This window comes from Pteropus alecto, unplaced genomic scaffold, assembly GCF_000325575.1.
Source record: "Pteropus alecto unplaced genomic scaffold, ASM32557v1 scaffold25, whole genome shotgun sequence".
In the NCBI taxonomy this organism is placed as follows: domain Eukaryota; kingdom Metazoa; phylum Chordata; class Mammalia; order Chiroptera; family Pteropodidae; genus Pteropus; species Pteropus alecto.
Window position 1 is genome coordinate 3,821,199 of NW_006441955.1, and position 23,845 is coordinate 3,845,043.

Sequence of the window (23,845 nt, forward strand, 5' to 3'; positions counted from 1 at the left end):
CAAAAATGTTATTTTGAGTTGTATTGATTAAGGTAATACACACATAAGCATCTAGCATGATACCTGGCCAGCAAAGTTTCTCAATAAACAGTAGTTATTGGTTTTAGAATATCCAAAACAATTTAGAGCAGTGAAGAATGCAGCTAGAATGTAGCCAGTTTCAGAGCTAGTAGTCATACTGAGTCTGCCTGACTCCAAAGATCGTAACACAAGATGGTGCTGCCACTACAGTACTCCCTGTATGTTACTTGATATATGCAGATGTCATCAAGAACAGTCCATTGAAATTGCAAATCTGATAAGAGGTTAATACTCAAAATATCTGATAAGAGGTTAATACTCAAAATATATAAAGAATTCATACAACTCAATAGTAAAAACATCAAATAATCTAACTTACAAAGGGGCAAAGGATCTGCATAGAAATTTTTCCAAAGAAGATATACAAATGGCCAACAAGCACAAAAAAAGGTGCTCACTAATTACTGCATCACTGATTGTTACAGAAATGCAAATTAAAAACACAATGAGATATCATCTCATGCTTGTCAGAATGGCTATCATCAATAAGACAAGAGATACAAACGCTGAGAAGGATGTGGAGAAAATGGAACCCTTGGGCACTCTTGGTAGGATTGTAAACTGATATAGCCACTATGGAAAACACTATAGAAGTTTCTCAAAAATTAAAAATAGAAATACCATATGATCTAGCAATTCCACTTCTGGGAATATACATGATGGAAACAAAAACACTATGTTGAAGAGCTACTGGCATCCCCATATTCATAGCAGCATTATCTACAATAGCCAAGATAGGGAAACAACCTAAGTGTATACCAATAAATGAATGGATAAGAAGTTGTGGTACACATGCACACACACACAATGGAATATTAAAAACAGAAGGAAATTTTGCCATTTGCAATAATATGGATGGATTTTTGAGGACATTATGCTAAGTGAAAGAAGTCAAACAGAGAAAGACAAATACTGTTTAAATCAAATATGGAATCTTAAAAAAAACAAAAAAAAACTCATAGAAAAAGATAAGATTTATGGTAACTAGAGCAGGGAGTGGAGGGTAAAGGAACTGGACAAAGGAGATTAAAAGGAACAAACTTCTAGTTACAATATAAGTAAGTAGTGGAGGTATATTATATGATGATTGTAGTTAACAGTTGTGTGTGGTATATTTAAAATATGTTAAGAAAGTAAACCTAAAAGTTCTCATCACAGGGAGAAAAAACTTTTTTTTTTTTTTGGTATCTATATCAGATAATAGATGTTAACTAAACTTATTGTGGTGATAATTTTACAACATATGCAAGTCATGATGCTGTACACCTTAAACTTACACAGTGTTGTATATCAAATATACCACAATAAAACTGGGAAAAAAGATTTTTTTAAAAAAAGAAAGAACAGTTCATCGAATCCAACAGCATACTTTAAAAATAAAAGTTAATTGGATTATGATTTATATATAGTAAAATTCACTTATGAGTTTTGACAAATACATAAACTATTATAACCACATCAATACACAAAACATTTCTTGTACTATTAAAAGTTTATTCGTATCCCTTTGAAACAAAAGCCTATCCCCACCCCAACCTCTTCCTTCTCACTCTAAAGATTAGTTTTGTCTGTTCTCTTTTACGTCTGGGTTCTTTTGCTCTGCATGTTTTTGAGATTGTTGTACAAATTGTTATGTGTACCAATAGAGTTCCTTTTCATTGCTCAGTAGTATTCCATTATATACTGCAATAGGCAGCTTCTGAAATGGCCTCCAATGCTCCCCACCTCATGGTATCCATGCCCTTGGGAATCCCTTCCCCCTTGAGTGTGGGCTGTACCAAGTTACTTCTAATGAAGAGAATACAATAATGGTATTGGGATATCACTTCTGAGTTAGGTTACAAAAGATTGTGACTTCCATTTTGCTAGCATACCTCTATTGCGCTCTAACTTGCTCACTCTTATGAAGCCAGATGCCTTACTGTGAAGTGCTCTATGGAGAGGTAGACTTAACAAGCAATTGAGGGCTGCCTCCAAGAATGAGTGAGGAAATAAGGCTCCCAGTGAAACAGCCCACACAGAAATGAATCCTGCCAGCAACCATATCAGCAATCCCAGAAGTGGATCCTTTGTAGTGGAGCCTTGAGATGACACTTATTACAGCCCATTAGAGACCAGCTAAGCCATGCCCAGATTCCTGACCTACATAAACTGTGAGATAGCAAATTTTGTTTTTTTAAATCATTAAATTTTGAATAATTTGTTAACTGTAAAAGATAACTAATACATACGGATATAGCACAATTTGTTTATCCATTCACCAGTTTATGAACAACTAGGTTGTTTTGGTTTTTCTCTGTTATAAATAAAGCTGTTATGAACATTACTCTGTAAACCTTTTTATAAATATATGTGTTGATTTCTCTTAAGCAAATACCTAAGAATGGAACTTCTAGATTGTAAGTATATGATTACCTTCATAAAAAACTACCAAACTTTTTTCCAAAGTTGATGGTTCCATCCTGCATTCCACCAGAGTTCCAGTTATTCCACATCAGTACCAACAATTAGAATTTTCTATCATTTTAATGTTAGCCATTCCACTGGGTATGAAGTAGTTTGTCATTGTGGTTTCAATTTGTATTTCCTGATAATTAATAACTAATGAAACTGAGCATTTTTTGGTGTGATTATTGGCTATTTGCATATCTTCTATAAAGTGCTGTTAATGAGTAAACCTTGCTCTTGATCTTAGGAAAGAAGCATTCAGTCTTTAATTATAAAATATTAGTTGTACGTTCTTTAGCAATGTGCTTTACCAGGCTGACAAAATTTCCTTCTACTGTGGCTTTGCTGCGAGTTTAATTAAAAAAAAAAAAAAAACTTCTGAAATGTGTGTTAAATATTGTCAAATGCTTTTTCTTTCAATTACTGAAATGAACAGATAAATTTTCTCATTTATTGTACTAACATGGTGAATTACAATACTCAATTATAAACTGTTAAACAAGCCTTGTATTCCTGGATAAATCCCATTTGACCATAAGGTATATTATATATATGCTTATGCATATATTTTATTATATTTTACTGAATTTAACTTGCAAATATTTTGTAAAATATTTCTGCCTCTGTGGTTATAAGAAATATTGGTTTGCAGTTTTCTTTTCCTGTAATGTCTTTGTCCGGTTTTGATATTAAGGTAATGGTTTCATAAAACGAATTAGGAAACAGTTCACCTTTCTCTGTTAATGATTACTAACATTTCTTCCTTAAAAATTATATAGAGTTTACCAGTGAAGCCATCTCGGCTGTGGTTTTCTTGTGGGAAGGTTTTGTCAATGCAATTTATATATTAGATGTAAAGTTATTCAGATTCTTAATTGTTAGCTGTGGTAACTTATAACTTTAAAATAATTTTCCTAGTTTTTTAACATTTTGTGTAACTTTTAAATTTACCGCCATATATTTGTTCTTAATGTTGCCTTATAATCTATTTAATGTCTAAAGGTATCTTTCATTTTCAATATGAATAACTTGTGTTTTCTTTCTTTGGTTCTTATTCATAGTAGCAAGAGAATTATCAATTTTATTGATAGTCCCCCCCAAAAAACAACTTTAGGTTTTGTTCATTTTCTCTACTATTTATCTATTTTCTGTGTGTATATATGTGTGTGTGTGTGTGTGTGTGTAATTTTTTTCCTATTGTACTAACTTTGGGTTTGATTTGCTTTTATATATATATTTTATTAAATTTTTGAGGGTGACATTGGTTAATAAAATTATATAGGTTTCAAGTGTACAATTCAATAATATGTCATACATATATTGCATTGTGTGTTCATCACCCAAAGTTTAATTACCTTCTGTCACCATACATTTGATCCCCTTTTCCCTTATCTATCTCCCCCTGCCACCCCTTTTTCCCTCTGGTAACCACTAAATTGTTATGTGTCCATGAGTCTCTGTTTCCTTGTCTTGTTCATTTGTTGCTTTCAATTTATATCCTGGGGGGTGATGGATAAATTCATAATAATGATTATGAGGGTGGTTTCACTGATTGGACATATTGGTCAAAACTTATAAAACTGTAGGTTTTAAATACATGTAGTTTATGTCAATCACACTCAGTAAAGCTGGTGTTAACTTTGAGACTCTGAAACATCATGAAAAAAGTAGTTCCAAAAGCTAATTTAGGTTACACTAATAGAAATGACACGCTTTAATCAAGGAAGAGTATAGACAAACTGTGCTCAACCCAAGGTGGAAACTGAGTGTTACATTGTATATGCAGCACTGATTGCACACACACACACAGTTAACTCTAGTCACTATGCTGTACATTATATCCCCAGATAGTATGCATTTTAATTTAAACACCACTCTGTGCAGTGGTTGAATGAACTAAAAATATTTATTTAGCCTGAAGAAATGGGGAAAATAGTACTGTCCTTTACTAAGTGAAGAAATGTCAGAAGGAAAATATATTTACCTATGCAGTCTGTTTCTGAAAGCAGAGAGAAGTCAAAGGAATGGAGCTTACATGTGGCAATTCAAAATAAGGAAATAATATAACATACAACTGATACCTCTTTTTTTGCATGTGGTTGGTGTATAAAATATTTTTATTTATAAAATTATAGTCAGAGTTGATGAACAAAGGAATCGGTGCCTCAAAATTAATAAGCATCCCATTGCATAAGTATTTAAATACCCACTAGATGACCCTCAGAAAAAATGTGGAAAAGACTGCTTCACTGGTGGCCAGCGAGACTAGATAGTTTTTACAGATCGCCTCCAAACCCATCCATCTCCATTAACCAAAAGGTCACTTATTCTCTTTTGTCAGTTCTCACATTTACAAAATGGGGATACAGATTCTGGCTATCTCAGTGTAATGTGAAAATAAGTAAGTCAATGAGTATAAAAGGGGAGAGGTAGGGACTGAGGGAGGATTCGGGGAGGGAAGAGTAGTATGAACCTGTCACTTGTAGAAAAGGAAAGATTTTATTAAAGTGAACTTTTCAAATAACTGAAGACCACAATCCCAGCTTTATATTCAAGACTGCATATTCTTCATTATTCCTCCAGGGACACCATTATCATTCTTGTCTCTGTGCTTTTCTTGCTAGAATAAACTTTCCGCCCACTTTGTCCACATGATATATTTTGACTAATATGTCATAGCCTGGCCCCTTTCTGAAATCTTTCCTGACCACCCCCACAACCCTATGTTTTCCCTTCTCATACTCCCAAAACACCAACTAAAATTGAATTGCTTCCTTTTCAATATCCTCATAGCACTTTGTATGTACTTACATAACAGAAATTATTTTGTTAGAAAGATCATAAATTCTAGATTTAGTTTAAGAGGGAATTTGTTCAGGAATTCTCCTGAGCTTCAGTTTATTCATCTTTGAAAGAGAGATAATAATGTCTGCCTCACAGTTGTTGTAAGGGTTGTAGAGGAAGCAAGTACAGTGAGCACAGTGGCTGGTGTACAGTAGGTAATGTGCATATATGTATGTGTATGTCTGTGTGAATGAATGAATGAGCACATGAATGGATAAATGCTCTTTATTTCCATGTCTTCTCCCCCCACCCTTTCCAGATATAGACCACAGAGTCCTCTGAAATAAGGTTGCCTTATTTACATATAGCCCAAGAACTTAGCATAATGTTAAGTACAAAGTAAACGACAAATATCTATAATAAAATGACCTATTCTGATTTTATAAATGCCTTTGGAATTTACTTCTTAATTTTCAGCAGTAATTGCAAAATATGAGACCTTGGGAAGTAAAGTGTTATTTACCATTATAGTCATTACTATGTTTATTCTTTTTTTAAAAAAGAAAAAAGTTATTTTAGAATCTTTCAAAGAAAGTTTCAAAGACTGTAGGGAAGAGGAGACTGAAAGATGAATGGCAGAAAATAAAGATGTTAGAAAACGTAAGTCCAGACTTCTAAGCTTCTCTGCCTTGCTTTGAAGATAAGACAATAGAAGTGACTTGAGAGATGAAAGTAGTTGAGAGAACAATAATTTTCAATAAACTTCACAAAAGATAAAGTGAAGTTTAAAGGCTTTCTATAAAATGGCAATCTTAAACTACATACAAAACTGATAATAGCAGAGAGTCAAGGATGAGAAAAAAGAAAGATACTCATTTTCTTTATGCTTCTCTATTTTAAAAAATTTTTACTTAAAGTACAGTATTTTAAACTGTGAGTCTAAATAAATATTTCTAGTGCATAAATAAAAATAAACTATGCACCTTAAAACCACAATTTGAGATGCTGCTTAGATTTTAAAATTATTTTATATATAATTTGGGGAGCACATAGTTATTAGCATGGAGGCAAAAGACATCAGTTTGCAAGTGGACCAAAGAACATTACTAATGCACAACACTTGCTCTTTCTTCCCCAAAAGTACAAGCTATGATCACCCCTCGTGTCATTTTATACTCCTAATGTCGATCCGAAGCAAATAAGATCACTACTTTTTCCTTCTTTTTTACATGTACTAACGACAACAACAAAAACGAAACAAAAACCCCTCAACTTCTTATATAATACTTACTACTCATAAAGTGTTGCTAAGGCACAGAGGGGTTAAGGCATGTGCCAAAACTTACACAGTTAATGTGAGCTGCAGAGTCAAGAAGCTATGTTTATAAATTCAAGACAAAAACTCGTTTGAAATATCCTGAACTACTTGTTCAGACTCAAAATGCACTTGCTAAATGTCTTAACTCTTTCCACACCTAATCTGATACTTTTAAACTCAAATGGTATCCATCATAATAAAAGTAATTTTCAGAAATTAAATTAAAAACAAAACAAAAAAAGGGTACGTGGTTCAACTAATAACATACCTACTTTTCTGCTATATTTATAGAGTTAAGGTTTGCTGAAAGCACTGATTCAACAAACGTTATCGGACAAATATCTGTATGTGAGGTTAAATCCATTGCTGGACCTTAATAATTCCTACCCTCCAGATCACACTACTGCACACTAGATAGTAATTTTATAGAAAAACCAATGTTTTAAAATAATTTTTAAAGTTTATTCAAGATAAGAAAACCCAGAAAGAATTGTAATAAAACGAAACTGCAGTAATAAACAGGACACTAAAAACGTTAACAGACCAATACAATTACCACTAGGTGTCACTCTGATATAAAGTTCTTGGCTGCTTTTAGGCTTGCTTTATACTTTGTTTAGTCTTCCTGGTAATAACATGGAAAACTGCATTATTGTATTTAGCAGCTCTCTGAATTTTAATATTTACATATATACAGCATAAGAATGTATCCAGTTCCCTAATAACAGTAAGATATTCTCCATCTACAAACTATTTAACAATTATATTGCAGGTTGCATAAACTTTAATGAGTATATTTTTAAATTTTTTATGGTATATAAATTAATATACATATGCTCATTTATTTAGCCATTAATTTTCTCAACAGGTACTGTTCTGTGCCAAACATTGTGCTTAAAGAGTTTAGAGAAGAATAAGACCTGGTTTCTGAGTCTGAGAAGTTAACATTCACTAGAAAAACCTGTAACAGAAAGAGTAAGATGTTTTAAAATCTAGTTTAAAAGTCTATGTGACACTTATGAAATCACAGGAGATGTATCAACTTAACTATGTCCATGGAGGTCAGGAAACACTTCATTAAAGGGAGATATTCACATAGGTATTCAAAGACAACTATGAGTTTTCTAGAAAACTAAAACCAGAAAGGTCAAATCAAATAGAATATAGGAATTAGGGAACCAGTGAAAGATACATGAGGACATTTATGTTCTATAAAGATTATTTAAGACAATTATGTAAAATATAGACCAGAGGAAGAAAGAAACTGAAAGAATGGAGATTAGATAATTTATTTTAATAATCCATGAAAGAAATTAATTCCTGAACTGTAACAAAGGGGTTCAAAATGAAGGAAGGACTCGAGTGATACAATAAAAGTAAAAGATCAAATGCAGTGAAAGAAGTAAAAGGAGAAAAACTTCCATCAAGCCCCACATGTCCTTGAGTACACCTTCCACGGTGATGCATATCAACGAACCAATTGAGAAGGTGTATGACATAGTTCTCTAACTGGCATGTTATTCATAATAAGAGAATAACTATAATCCAGAAAACATAAAAAATTTGAAACAGGAGAAGCAGGAGATAGTGCATATTGTACAATAACAATTTGGTTTACAACTCATTTTGAATCAATTTATTTATCATATATTTGTAACTTTTAACTGTATTCGTTTTCAAACAGAATGGTGACTGACTCCTTCTAATCTACCTACTTGGGCTTTTCAGGTGAATTATCAAGCCAATATTTTACAAAATGTGGTCCCTGGAAATTCTATTACATCTTTCTATAGCAAAGCTTTCAAATAGTTCCATAGTCATAATCTCCAAATTAAGACAGAATTAAAGTTTAAAATTAGCATATATAATCCAGAGAAGCCAGTGTTTCTGATCACCACCCCTGAAATGAGCAGGGAATTTCACTTCAAATGAGTTAATCAATAAAAAAGCACTTCAAGTGATGAAAATATCAATGAACTTCCGTCATATACCAAATATTTCATCAACAAAAAAAAAATCGGGTCACTTTGAAATGAGATATTGTTAACTGCTCAGTCACATGCTATAGAATAGCAGTTGAAACTTATTTAATATAGGACTGCATTATGATTTTCTTAAAACAGATAAAAACCTGAGGTAATTAAAGATTTAAAAGAAAAAGTATGATATGGCAGTGAATATATTCACCACCAAGCTAAGAAAGTAAAGCCTTTAGTAACACTCAACTTAAGGGGTTCCCTACTAATTCACGAAGGAGGACTTAGCAATATTAAAAATCCATATGAGCAACAGCACGGTCAATTCTGACTAAATACTAGTGTAAAGATAAATAAAATTATTTTTCAAAATATCAGTAGATGGGTTTTGATGATTCTGAAAATACAAAATTCATTTTAAATATACAAAAAGATAGAAACCATAAAAAAGAACCAAACAGAAATTTCAGATTTGCAGAATATAATTTAATTGAAATATTCAGTAAAAGAGCTCAACAAAAGGACTGATCAACCAGAAGAAAGAATCTGTGAACTGGAAGACATGTCATTTAAAAGTATCCATTCAGAGGAGAAAAAAATGTGAAAAGAGTAAAAAAAGAGTGAAGAAAGCCTAAAGGACTTAGGGGATACTATTAAAGGACCAACATATGCATAACGGGAGTCACAGAGGAGAAGAGAAAGAAAGGAGCAGAAAGCTTACTTGAAGAAATAATGGCTAAACATTTTCCAAATCTGGGAAAGGAAATAAAAATGCAGTTGCATGGGACATAAAAAATTCCAAAAGGGGTGACTCTTAGGAAGACCATAGCAAAACACTTTAAAATCAAATTGCCAAATTAAAGGACAAAGAAAATTTTGAAAGCAGCAAGAGAAAATCTCATGTCTTATAGGGAGCCCCCACAAGACTAAAACAGATTTTTCAGCAGAAACCTAATAGGCCGGGAAGGAGTAGGATGATATATTCAGCGGTGCTGGGGCAGCTGCGGGGAACTGTCAAACAAAAAATATTGTGTGCAGCAAAACTGTATTTCAAACATTAAAAAAAAAGTAGACTCCCAGATAAACAAAAGTTAAAAGAGTACATCAACACTAGATCTGCCTTATAAGAAATGTTTGTAAGTACTTCGAGTTGCAACAAAAGGACATTAGACAGCAACATGGGAGTATAAAGTTTGCTGGTAAAGGTAAATCTATAGACAACTACAGAATACTGTAGGCAAATACAGAATATTGTAACAATGGTGTTTAAATCAATCTGACGTAGAAGTTAAAAGACAAATGTATAAAAAGTAAATATAGCTATAAAATAGGTTAAAGGATAAATAATACAAAAAGATGTAATTTGTGACATCAATAACAAAAAGGAAGGGAGTAGAGAACTAGAGTTTTGTACATGATTGATATTATTTGGTTAAAATAAATTATTATTACTAAGATGTCTTTATATGAGCCCCACGGTAACTACAAAGAAAAATACTTACAGAAGATACACAAAAAAAATGAGAAAAGAATTAAAGCATGACTACAAAAAAAAAAAATCAACAAACATAAAGGAAAATAGCAAGAGCGGAAAAGAGGGACAAACAGCTACAGGTCATAAAAAATAATTAATAAAATGAGAATACTAAGTCCTTCCCTATCAGTAATTACTTCAAATATAAATGGATAAACACCCCCAATCAAAAGACACAGACTGGCTGACTGGATTAAAAAACCAAGACACAACTATATGCTGTCTACAAGAGACTCGCTTTAGATTTATGGACACACAGGCTGAAAGTGAAAGGATGGAAAAAGATATTCTATATAAATGATAATCAAAACAGAGGAAGATGGCCATATTAATATCAGACTAAATAGACTGTCAATCAAAAACTCTCACAAAAGAGAAAGGAGGATGTAATATAATCATAAAAGAGCAAATTCACCAGGAAGATGTAACAATTACAAACATATATGCACCAAACAGCAAATCATCCAATATGTGAAGCAAGCAATGACAGAACTGAGGGGAAAAATACACAATACTACTACAATAATAGTAGGAGATTTCAATAATGAATAAAACTTTCACACAGGAGATCAATAAGGAAACAGAGGACTTGAATAACATAGACAAAACAAACCTAACAGACACATGCAAACATTACATCCAACAGCAGCAGAATACATAATTTTCTCAAGTGCACAAGGAACATTGTCCCAGATAGATGACATGTTAGGTCACAATCAAGTCTTAATAAATTTAAGAAGAAAGGGGCAGAAGGATATTACTACTGATTTTTAGTTTCATTAGATTATGGTTGGAAAACATGCTTGGTATGATTTCACTCTTCTTAAATGTGTTAAGATTTGTGACCTAACATGTCATCTATTCTGGAAATTCACAAATATGTTTAAATTAAACAACTTATGCTTAAACAACCAATTGGTCAAATAAGAAATCAAAAGAGAAATCAGAAAATATCTTGAGAAAACCAAAAACACACCAAAATTAATGGGTTGAAGGAAAAACAGTACTGAGGAAAGTTTATAGCAGTAAATGACTAAATTAAAAAGAACAATCTCAAATTAACGACTTAACTTTACACCTCAAGTAACTAGAAAAAGTGAAACAAACTAAGCCCAAAGTTAGCAGAAGGTAGGAAATAAAGATTACCGCAGAAATAAATGAAAAGAGAATAGAAAAACCATAGGAAAACTAAGAGTTGACATTTGAAAAGATCAACAAAACTGACCAACTTTTATCTGAAACAAAGAAAGACTCAAATAAATAAAATCAGAAATAAAAAAGAAATTACAAATGATGCCACAGAAATAAAAAGGGTCACAGAGACTACTTCCTATGTCAACGATGGGTTAACATAGAAGGAATAGATAAATTCCTAGAAACATATAACCTACCGAGACTGAAGAAACTAAATCTGAAAAGACCTATAACTAGAAAGAAGTTTGAATCAGTAATCAAAAACATACCAACAAAGAAAGGCAAGCACTAGATTGCTTCACAAGAGAATTCTACCAAATTTTTCCCAAAAAGTAAAGAGAATGGAACATTTTACAAGGCTAACATTACCCTGATGCTACAGCAAGACAGAGACACTACAAGAATGACAACACAATGGACCAATATCCCTAATGAACACAGAAATCCTCAACAAAATACTAGAAAAACAAATTCAACAGCACATTAAAAGAATCATAAACATCTTGACCAAGTGGAATTTACCCATAGGATGTAGGAATGGTTCAACACGTGAATATCAATCAATGTGATATAACATATTAATAGAATAGAGAAAAAACATCCCATGTTCATGTCAATAGATGCAGAAAAGGCTTGTGACAAATTCAACACTATTTCATGTTAAAAACAACGAATAGAAACAGAAGGAAATTACCTCAACATAAAATAGGCCATATATGAAAAGCCCTAACATCATACTCAATGCTGAAAACTAAAAGCTTTTTCACTAAAGATCATGAAGAAGCAAGAATGCCCACTCTCACAGCCTCTATTCAACATAGTATTGGAAGTCCTAACCAGAGCAATTAGGAAACAAAAAGAAATAAAAGGCACCAAATCAGAAAAGAAAGAAAAAGTAAAATTATCTCCGTTTGCAGATGATACAATCTTATAGGTAGAAACTCTAAAAATCTCACAAAACAAACAAACAACAAAAACAAACCTGCTAGAATAAACAAATTTGGCAAAATTGCAGGATACAAAATCAACAAATGAAAATTAGTTACATTTCTATACACTAACAACAAATAATCCAAAAAGGAAACTAAGAAAATATTTTCACTTACAATAGCATCAAAAAGAATAAAATACATACAAATAACTTTTCCAAGGAGGCAAAAGACCTGTGTAATGAAAATTACAAAACATTGCTGAAAGAAGTAAAAAAAAAATAAAGGGGAAGATATTACATGTTCATGGATTGAAAGACTTAACACTCTTACCATGTCCATATTACCCGAAGCAATCTACAAATTCAATGTGATCCTTATCAAAATCTCAATGGCATTTTTTTTGCAGAAATAGAAAAAACAATGCTAAAATTCATAGAACCACAAAGGACCCTGAATAGTCAAAGCAATCTTCAGAAAGAATAAAGCTGGTGGCCTTACACTTCCTGACTTCTACACAAACAAACAACACTTCCTGACTTCTAAACATTTTACAAATTAACCAAAACAGTATGGTACTAGCATAAAGACAGACATATACACCAATGGAACAGAATAGAGCCCAGAAATAAACCCACACATATAAGTCAAATGATCTTTGACAACAGTGCCAAGTCTACACAACAAGGAAAGGATAGTCTCTTTAACAGACGGTGTGGGGAAAACTGGATATCCAAGTTTTATGCAAAAGAATAAAATTGGACCTTTACCTTACACCATGCACAAAAATTAACTCAAAATTAATTAAACACTTAAATGTAAGATCTGAAACTATAAAACTCCTAGAAGAAAACATAAAGAAAAAGCTCTATAACATTGGTCTTGGCAATGATTTCTTGGATACGACACCAGAAGCATAAACAAAAGTAAAATAGAAAAGTGGAATTACATTAAAGTAAAAATCTTCTGTGCAGCAAAGGAAACAATCAACAGAATAAAAAGTCAACCTACAAAATGGGGGAATACATCTGCAAACCTCTGATAAGAGGTTAATATTCAAAATATATAAAGAAATCCTACAATTCAATAGCAAAAAAGTAAATAATCCAATTTAAAAATGAACAAAGGACTTGATTAGACATTTTTCCAAAGAAGACATACAAATGAGCAGCGGGTATATGAAAAAAATGCTTAATAGCATTAATCATCATGAAGATGCAAAACAAAGCCAAAATGAGATATCACCTCATACTTGTTAAGATGGCCATTATATTTAAAAATGAAACAACAAAAAAACCAGAAAATAACAAGTGTCTGCAAGGATATGGAGAAGCTGGAACCCTTGTGCACTATTGAAATGTAAAATGATGTAGCCACTGTGGAAAAAGAATATGGAAAGTCCTTCAAAAGATTCAAAATAGAACTAACATATGATCCAGAAATCTCACTTCTGGGTATTTATCCAAAAGACTGGAAAGCAAGGTCTCAAAAGAGATTCTATGTTCACCACAGCATTATTTACAATAGCCTAGAGGTGGAAACAACTTAAGTGTCCATCGATAAACAAATGGATAAAGAAAATGTGACATATATAGACAATGGAATATTATGCAGTCTTAAAAAAGGAGGAAATCCCATAATATGCCACGATATAGCTGAACTTTGAGGATATCATACTAAGTGAAATAAGCCCAACACAGAAGGACAAGGAGTACATGATTCCACTTATATGAGGTATTTAAAGTAGTCAAACTTATAGAAGCAGAAAGTAGAATGATGGGTGCCAGGGGCTGGCAGGAGGGGAAAACGGAGAGTTGCTGTTCAATAAGTACAAAGTTTCATCTCGATATAAAAAAGTTCTAGAGATGCGCTGTACAACAGTGTGCACGCAGTTAACAAAACTATACTGTACAATTAAAAATTTGTTTCCAGGTTAAGGCTCATATTACGATTTTTTTCTTTACCACAAAAAGGAATGTATAGAAGAATATTTGGGAACATGGGAATGGACATAAGGAGAAATAACTGGGAACATGGGGATAGACATAAGAAGAAATAACTGGAGAAGAATCCAGGCAGTAGGAGGAATAAGTACATAGGCCCTGAATAAGCTAATAACCTATTCAAGGAACTAAAAGAAAACCAGTACGACTTAGACATGGTGAGCAATGAGGAGAGTGATGATACAGGAAAACTAGAAATGCAGCAGGGGCCTGACCAAGCAGGGATTACAGCCATGTTAAAATATTTGAATTTAAAAAAAAAAAATTCATACGTTAAAAAATATATACATATATATTTGAATTTTATCCTAAAAACAATGGAAATTTTCTAAATAGTTTTAAGTAAGAGAATAGTGTTGGGAATGATCACTCTTTTTGATAGCCTTGCTTTTCTCAGTAATGAAATCAGAAAAGGATCTCCCCTTTTCTGAACAAAGGTAAAATTTCAGAAATACCTGGAATTTAGATTTTGGGCAAAACTACATTAAAATAGAAATTAATACAATTTCTGGTTCTATAACAAATATAGATCAAATAATCCGAACCAAACGTGAGTTCAACATAGCTTTTTCATAGAAATCTGATAGTCTGTCTAAAAATGGCAGGCAGAGCTTCCCTTGAAAGGGTAGTACTGAAGCATTTATCCAGCTGGCAGAGAGAAGGAGTGATAGAAATATCTTATCTCTGATCTCTCATTAACCATAGTATGAAAGTGAGTGAGCTTCAGCCATAGAGTCTGATATGCAATGTACTTAATAATTATGGTATTTTTTAAGCTCCTAGATGTTTGATTTGCACCTGCCCTAAAAGCATCATATACCATTCCACATATGTAAAACAAAATTGAAAAAATCTCAAACTTACCTCAATCACAACACAATATTTAAAAAGAGAGCACAATAATCTGTATGGGAACATAGTTTCAATTTGCTTTTTCTCCCTTCTTGTTGGTAGTTTTTTTTCAAAAGAAAAAAACGAAAGCTGAATGTTTACCTAATAAAATTGTTTATCTGTGAAGGCTTTATGGTAGGAAAAAACCTTACCAACAGTACAGCTGTCTTCAAGTACCACATCAACATTCCTGTCTCTGTACTCAACTCTGAAGTCCAGCATCCGAGGTTGCCTTTCTATAATCTGCCTAGTTGGAATTACAGGTCGAAATGCCGAAGAGGAAGAAGGAGCAGGAGATGGAGCTGGGTGACTTGCTGGATCAAATGCAGGTCCTGGTATAGTCTCACCTCCATAGTCACTGAAATATTGACATAAAAGAAACGTTATCGTCAACTAAATCATTACAGATTCCCACTAAGGACATGCTTCATACTTGGCTTGTATTATTCTTCCTATCAAATTTACCTACCTGTGTATCAAGGATAACTTAAGTTCTACTTCCTCTATGAAATCTTTCTCAGTGACTGAAGGCCACATTACTCTCTGTCCTATCCTTGCTCTTCTATGTCTATTAGCAGTATCAGACATATCATTTAGCATTTAATTAGATTTTTGCCTTATGTATTTATGATGTTGGTAAAATATCATTTTAAACTCCATAAATTAAGAACAGTGTCTTCTTCACTCACTCTCAAAAAATGAATCATTATTTGGATCATACTTTCCACAAAAACTATTTTGAAACCTTACCATCCTTAAATCTCCATTCCACCATCTCACTCCTCAGTTTTAAAAGATGACATTTTTTTCTACTTAGCAGAGAAAACAGATGTCATCGAGGGAAAATTCTCTCACCTTCTGGACATCGAATCTACAAACTAACCCACATACACACTTTTTTCCTCCTCCTATAAAACAGAGAAGACATTATTCTATCTAAGCAAAATCTAAATCATCTTCTCATTAGCTTTACATTACAGATTGTCCCTTCCTTTTCCAGTATCTTCAACATCTCCTTCTTCTGGATTCTTCTCAACAGCATTTAAATATGTTTGATTATTTCTCATCTTAAAAAAAAAAAATGAAATTCTGGCTCAGCCCACTAAATAGCTGTCTCATTTATAAATGGAAAAATTAACTGTATTTGTAAAAATTAAATCAGATAATATATATGAAAAGCTTAGCACAGTGCTTGGTACCTAGTAATATCTCAAACTCAGGAGATCCAAAGTTGGACTCATTAATGTTTCCCCAAGCCTGATCTTCCCCCATTATTCTTCATATCAGCTCCCCAAGCTGGGAACCTCTGGCATTATCTTTGACCCCTTTTCTCTCCAACTCCCATATCTAATCAATCCTTTCAATTTTACCTCCTAAATCTCTTTCCCCTCTGAAGCTGCCACTCTAGTCTAAGCCACAATCATCTTTTGTATGAACTAATGCAAAACCTTCCTAACTAATCTCCGCATTTCATTCCATATCACCACTAGAGTGAAATTCAAGACAGAGATATCTTCATATCATTTTCTTCAATACTCCTTCCTGCTCTTCATATAAATAATAAAAGTGGCACACAAGGCCCTATATTATCTGAATCCTATCGACCTTCGCATTCTCATCTTGTGCTATGCTATCTTCATCTCTCTTTGCTAACAGCCACAACAGCAGTTCATTTCTTGTCTCACAGTGATCCCTCCTGTTTCATGGGAGAACACAGACTATTCCTTCTAAGATTATTCTTTCCTTCCCACCCAATCCCCAAATTCCATGGTTTTTTTCCTAATTATATTTACCCTTCATATCTCAGACTGAATGTTTTTCAACTCAGAGCATGTTTTACTACCTCAGACTAGTTCAAATTCTTTACCACTATCAATTATATATATTCAGTTGTATACTTAATCATTTGACATTTAAGTCCCTAATAGAATGTAAGTTCCACAAGGACAAAGCTGAAATCTGTGTTTTTGATGTCTGTATCCTTTGTCCTGAGCTCAAGATTTTATATATAGAAGGTACTCAGATATTTGACAAATTTATGAGTAGAGGAACAATAATTAAAGAATTTGTTTTTTCTCTGACTTAACTTATCATATACATTACTACTTTTTTTCCCTTACTGGGAGAAGTAGAAATGGAGGAAACAAAAGAAATATTTCCATTGAAAAATTGTTGTACATATCTTGCACCACCACCAGAACTGTAAGCTTAGTTCTAAAATATCTTTCTTTTCACCTTGCATTTAAGGAAAAACAATGAACTGGGAACCAGAATAGGAACAACGAGAGTGACCAAAAAATATGCAAAGTTAAGCACTGTTCATATAAGTAAGCAGGAGAAAATATTTACATTTACTTCACACTATTGCTTTAATCACTATTGTTTTAGTGAATTGTGATCAGTCTCTTGAACAGAACGGAATGGATGGAAGGGAATGGAACGGAACAGAATAGAACAGAACAGAACAAAATAGAAATTATCAGTATGTGTCACTTAATAGAAGCAAATACTGTTTCATAAACTTTTGATTTTGGTATTTGTATATGTGTGTTTTGGAATCCAAGTATTTCTCAGTATAGGTCATAATCAAAAAAGTCTGAAAATGACCTAGCTTAGATCTCACCAGAGTTCAGAGACTCTAGTAATCATTGATTATAAACGAAAACATACCCTTTCTCCCAGTTGTTAGATTCAAAAAAAGCAATCTTAGAAGGAAGGCATGAGAACAGAGGAACTGTCCAAAGCAGAAAAGAATGTCACTGTTAGAATTCAAAGTGAGCTCCTAAGTATCTATGAATAGAATCTGCGATGATATTTCACTTCTCTAAATACTGTCACAACTTCTCAGAACCCAAGAAAAACAACTAAAGTTAGTGGGCTGGTCACTGACTTATTGTTTTCTTAACTCCAAATTTACCATTCTATTGTCTATTCTGCGATGCTGGAGCTATGATTCTGCAAAATTATATATTTCACTTTGGCATATTGTTTCCTGATAGATTTTGCCAACAGGGGACACCAGATAAAGATCAGAAATCAGGAAGAAGCGTGGAATGACTTTCCTCTCCCTGTTTGCATGCATTTCCATCAACGTCGCCTGTAGTTTTCAGTCTCCTGTTTTTTTTTCTTTTTCAGCATTCTTATTACCACATTCTTGACATCCTGTCAGAGACATCAAGTATGCACTTCACAGAGGTCTGACCCTCAGCTCCAAGGAGCCCCTCTGAGCTTCAAAATTCTGTTAATCTCTTTTCCCCTAGGCCTAAGAGTGGTAACTTACTGAAGCACTTATTATATCTAGATTACTTCAGCTTTACTTTTTTGCTCTTTTAGTCTTCCACACCTGTTTCACCAATCCTTCATTAAATCCTCCCTTTTGAAACACCCTACAGTGGTTTCATTTTCCTGATAATGGAGGTGTCTCAGGAAACATAGGATTTAGGAATTGATGATGTCTTTGACCTTCGATGTACTGCTGAGCACCCTGCCAGTGGAAAATGGGATACTAGTGACCAAACCACAACTGGCATAATAATTATCACTTACAGTTAGTTATGATTACATACCTATTAAAACAAGTGCCTAAGGGCACCAAATGATGGTTTGACTTGACCATTATGGTGGTAATAATGACAAGGACTATGGACTGGCTGCTTCTCACTCTAATGGAGAACTTACAGAAGAAAATGACTATTTAGGGTTTTTAACTTTCAATGCAAGTCATGATAAACCTACAGAGCTTTTGAACTGGCCCTTTAAAAAGTTTCTTATTTCTTGTAACCACAGCTATAATCCTGCTGAGAATCAGACCCAAAATTTAATTTTGCAGCTTGCATGACTACAGTAAAAGTTGAATATACAACCTTCTAAGTCTCTTTGGTGAAATTTAAAGAACTGCTTGAAAGGTGTGGGACTCTAAGAGGTGGAATGGGGGAATACCTGAGTGGACTCATAGGAAGGTTAAAATCTTGAACCCCTGGAGTCTTTCTGAGCCTCTTTCGTAAGCAGAAATGGCTCCGCCTCCCATGCCTGAAAAGGTTAGCCTCCTCTTGAATGAAAACTGTTAATACTCTTACCTGAGACAGTCGCTCTGAAAGAGGAGACCTACTCTCAAAACCTACCCCCACCATTCCTTATTGCCTCCAAAATCTGATTTAGGCATGCTCAAAGAAAACAAGTACAATGTCTTAACTGACAGAAGATAGCTTATATCCAAAGATAATTATAAGCTTTTCATAAATTATTTCAGCAAAAACCTAGGGATTAGGTATAAAAATGAATTTGAAGTGAATTTGACCACAGAGTTTGGGTAGGGCCAAATACAACATGTTTGCTTAAGCAGCTTCAAGTACCTCTAATAGTCTGCTTGTTGACTGAATGAAACTTAAGTCCCAAAGGAGTCTACATTTAATGAGGATGAAATGCCCAAACTTTCCTGGCAAATGTAGAAAAAAAATCCAGATACTTAGAAAAATAGGAATGCTCTAGTGGATTACCATGTGCGACGTGATTATAGACACATCCTCCTACTCTATCATCCACAAGGTCGCAGAGGACATTGCACTAAAGCATTCAGAAATACATTAGTAAGGGAATCTGCATTCTTGAAAAACTGTAGTGACTGTCTTCTGTGGGTTGGGAATGACCTGGGGAGATGGCATCACTGAAAAAGACTCCCTGATGGACACGATGAAATCCCAGAGTACAGAGGTCAAATGGCAGAATTTAATAAGAGAAAAGTGGGAGTCATTATGTGAAGGGACAGCACTGACAAAAAGTAGCAATCGAAAGATTTCAACCTGCAGATATCTTTAGTAGTGCTTAATTGAACAAAGCATTTCTAATGAATAAAATTAAAAGTCAGTCTCCTAAAATATTATTGATCTATAATCAGTAGGCCTGGCAGTCTAAATCCTGACTTCCCAAACCACACTGAAGAATTAGTCACTCCCAGTTTCCAAACACAAGTTGATTCATGGACATGAAGTCCTTAGCCCCCTCAAAGGCAATGCAACAGAGCCACGCGTATGTATTGTAAAATTTCCTCTAAGACTTTCCCTAAGAAATCTATAGCCATTTATTGGGATGATGAAAGGAAAATATCTAGATCTTTAGGGGATTACTAGATGCTAATTCTAAACCGATACTAATTCCTAGGAATAGAAAAGTGGAAGATTATGGTGGTAAATGAAGTTTTGGCTCAAATCCATTTGCACTGGGTTCAAACAATCTGTCAACCTACCCCAGAGTTTTCTCTGAGAGCCTGGCTGTATAACTGAAAGAGACACACTCAGTAACTGGTAGACGTCCCATATTGGCTTCCTGATCCATTAAGATAGGGTTATTATATCAGGAGAAAAGGCAGGAAGCAACTGATGTTGCATATACTTTCTTTTCTCTACATTAACTTGCAAGTACCATGACAAGCATTTTGCTTTCTCCCAGCAGGGTAAAGAATATATCTTCGTTGTATTTGCCTGAAGATTATGTTAACTCTCCTGCTCTTTGTTGTAATGCCCTAGTCTGATCACCTAGACATGCCACAAAACATTACATTGATGACAATGTGGATTGGTCCTGAAGAGTAGAAGTGGCAAGTACTTGGATGCTTTGGTAAGATACGTGCATGCTAGAGATTAGCAGATACACATCACAAAAATGTAGGGGTCTTCCACCTTGAAGTTTCTGGGGTCCAATGTTCAGAAGCATGTCAGGATAAAAGGCCAGTTGCTATTCCCATCAGTATATAAGATATAACTAAGTTAACTGAGGAAGAAAAAATTGGAACTGGGAAAAAAAAATAGTTATGTATTATATACTGGCACCAACCAAAAATACACTGCTAAAGCATTATAGCCCCAAAGATATCCTTGAAAGATAGTAGTGAAAGAAAAGCCTCCCAGTAGGGAGAACTTAAGGTTGTGCTACAGGCTGACCATTTCCTTTAGACGGAAAAAGAGCCTGAGGTACATATCTACATTGATAGTTAATGGGTTGGCCAGCTGACCAGGACTTGGAAAGAATAAAAAGGAAGTCTGGGGAAGAAATATGGAAATGGATCATTTAAAATGGATACCAAAATTGAATATATACGTTTCTAGAGTGAATGGTCACAGGCTACCCACTGAAAAAAAGGCTCTCAACATAGATGAGATGACATTGTTCTGTTGATGCCAATCAGCTTTTTTCCTTTGCTATCCCAGGGCTGCTTGATGCATTAAAGTACAATGTGCCCATGCCAATAAGGGTGGAGGTTAGGCATAGGCACATCATTAACTCTCCCTCACCAAGTCTGAATCTGGCTAGGAAAACTACTGCCTAAAATGTAAACTACAAGACTAATAAAGCATTTCTCAGGGATCCAATATGGATCATTTCTAACATGGAGAGGGCAGTGATCTGTTCTCAGTTAAAAAGACAGTTTTCAGGATATAAAACTGACTCCGCTGACAGCAATGCTTCTGCTAGCATCACCACTCATGCATTTGGGGAATGCCTTATTGCTCTATGGCTTCCCACACAACACTGGTTCTAACCAAGAAATAATTTCACAGCAAAAGTGCAGCACTGGTATCACCTGTGTATAACATTACCCAGAAGCAATTAGCTAGACAAAACAGTGGACTAGACTGCTGAAGAGAGTTACGGCACAGGCTGGGAGACAACGCCCCCAAAGGTTGGTGTTATACCTTAAAGGGTGTTGTACATGCTTTTTACCAGTGACAAAAACATAGTGATATTTCTCATGTTGCCAGAAAACATGGGTATAGAAATTAAGTAGTAGCAGTGGTTCCTCTTATTATGCCTCATAACAAACCAAATTTTTGCTTCCTACAACTTTTGGCTTAGGTGGTTCAGAAATCATAGTTCCCAAGTATGTAATGTTTCTATACTCGCATTGAATTAGAATATGAGAATGCCATGTGGCCATTTTGTACTCCTTTTGCTACAGAACCAATTAGCAAAGGATGGGTATTAGCCAGGTTGACTGGTCCTGATTACCAAGAAAAAAATTAGGCTGCTGCTACACAATTAACTGTTTTCTTGGGCTTGTTCAATAATAAGAATTAATGGAAAACTACAATAAATTTAAAAAAGGCAGGTCCATTGAGAATTCTGACTCTTCAAGAATGAACGTTTAAGATGACCTATCAGATAAAGAATTTTGACTATTTGAGGCGCTAGCAGAGGGAATATAGAATAGTGGAAGAAGAAACTGGTAAATATCATTTATGGTCTTATGATCAGTAGTAACAGAAACAAGGACTGTAGCAGCATGCATGTGTGCGCACAGATACACACAAAGTTCTCTTCTTAGTTTGCACATTGATCCTATTAACATCACCCTAGCAATGACATTACTGTAACAATGGCATCCAATTTGTTTCAGCATCAGCCATCAGTGTTAGCTTCCAGCTGCTTTTAATACTTTAAAAAAAAAAAAAAGCCTCTGCATCCTGTCAGATGTACCAGTATCAGCTGAGCAGGACTTTTTTCTCATATATCAAGTTCCTAGGGCCCTTCCTCTGAGCTTCAAGTTCTGTTAACCTCAACTTCTCCTAACCTCTTTCCTTTTACCCTCCAGTACTAGCGGTGACTTTGTGCCCTTCAGTGGTCAGCAAGGGGCTTTCCTAAGCAGACCAGTCCTGAAGCAGGCCTCCTGAAGTGGGTGCCTTGGATCCGGCTACAGAGTCCCGGCTCTGCCCACTCTTCTCAGAAAATACTGCTGCTCTAAGTCAGTTCTTGCCCTAGGCTCCCTTCCTCTTTACCAGCAGAACCCTGTCCCATCTGGCCCTGGTGGTTCAGGTGTTTCCTGCATTCATTATATCTAGTATCCTCTTTTTGCTCTTTCAATCTATTCCACATCTGTGTAACTGTTCCCTATATGAAATTCCCTGTTTGAAATTCCTAGTGTGCTTTTTCTCTTTACCAAACCCTAACTCTAAGAGATAGCTTAACATTTCTAATCAGAGCAGCCTATTTGGTGGGGTTGTCAGCCACAAAGAGGGTTTTTAAAAAAGTTAACACTTGAGAATTTTCTTACTGGCAATAATTATTTCAAGAGCAGTAAAAAAATAATGAATTTACGTTAGTTTTTCCCCAGCAATCAAAAAAAAAAAAAAAAGAGAGAGAGAGAGAGGGAGAAGAAAAGAGAGACTACCTGTTAATGAATGATCCTATCAGTTTTGACTATGTTCAATGACATCCAAAGACTGCAAAGGCAGCCAAAATTGTCAACTCAAAAAAAAAAAAAATAGTATTTTTAAAATTTTACATTTGTGAAGACTACCATCCTATAATTTGACCTTCTCAGTATTCTTTCCTAGGTAATCAATAATTTAAAAAATAAACAAACAAAACCAGTAATTGTAAAGGAAACTATGGAGAAATCTATAACAGATCTAAACTTCCACTAAAGAAGTATTTTTATCCTTACTCAACTTTCCTCACACAGGGTCCTTGGAAGGCAGTGAACAAAGCAAAATAAACAAAAACCCTGCACTTATTTCAATTTTCAAAAGTCCATCTCATGGAAAAATCTCTAGGTACAAAAAAAAATACGTGTTTAAAAGATAAACTTGTCTTCAGAAAAAAATCAAAAATTTTAAATGCACATCAGAGAAGACAATAAACAGAAATTAATTTGGCCAAAATAGATGTTTTCTAAATCAGAAACCTGGACATTT

The 23,845-nt window shown here is 34.2% G+C and overlaps 1 protein-coding gene across 2 annotated transcripts in view; it reads right to left on the reverse strand.

Moving 5' to 3' along the window:
* FAF1 (Fas associated factor 1) overlaps nt 1-23,845 on the reverse strand; it is a 355,099-nt gene that overhangs the window by 236,138 nt on the left and 95,116 nt on the right. For both annotated transcript variants that reach the window (XM_015595280.2, XM_006919177.3), the window contains exon 4: nt 15,311-15,516. In XM_015595280.2, the coding sequence (XP_015450766.1) occupies nt 15,311-15,516 (206 nt within the window). The remainder of the gene's footprint in view (nt 1-15,310; nt 15,517-23,845) is intronic.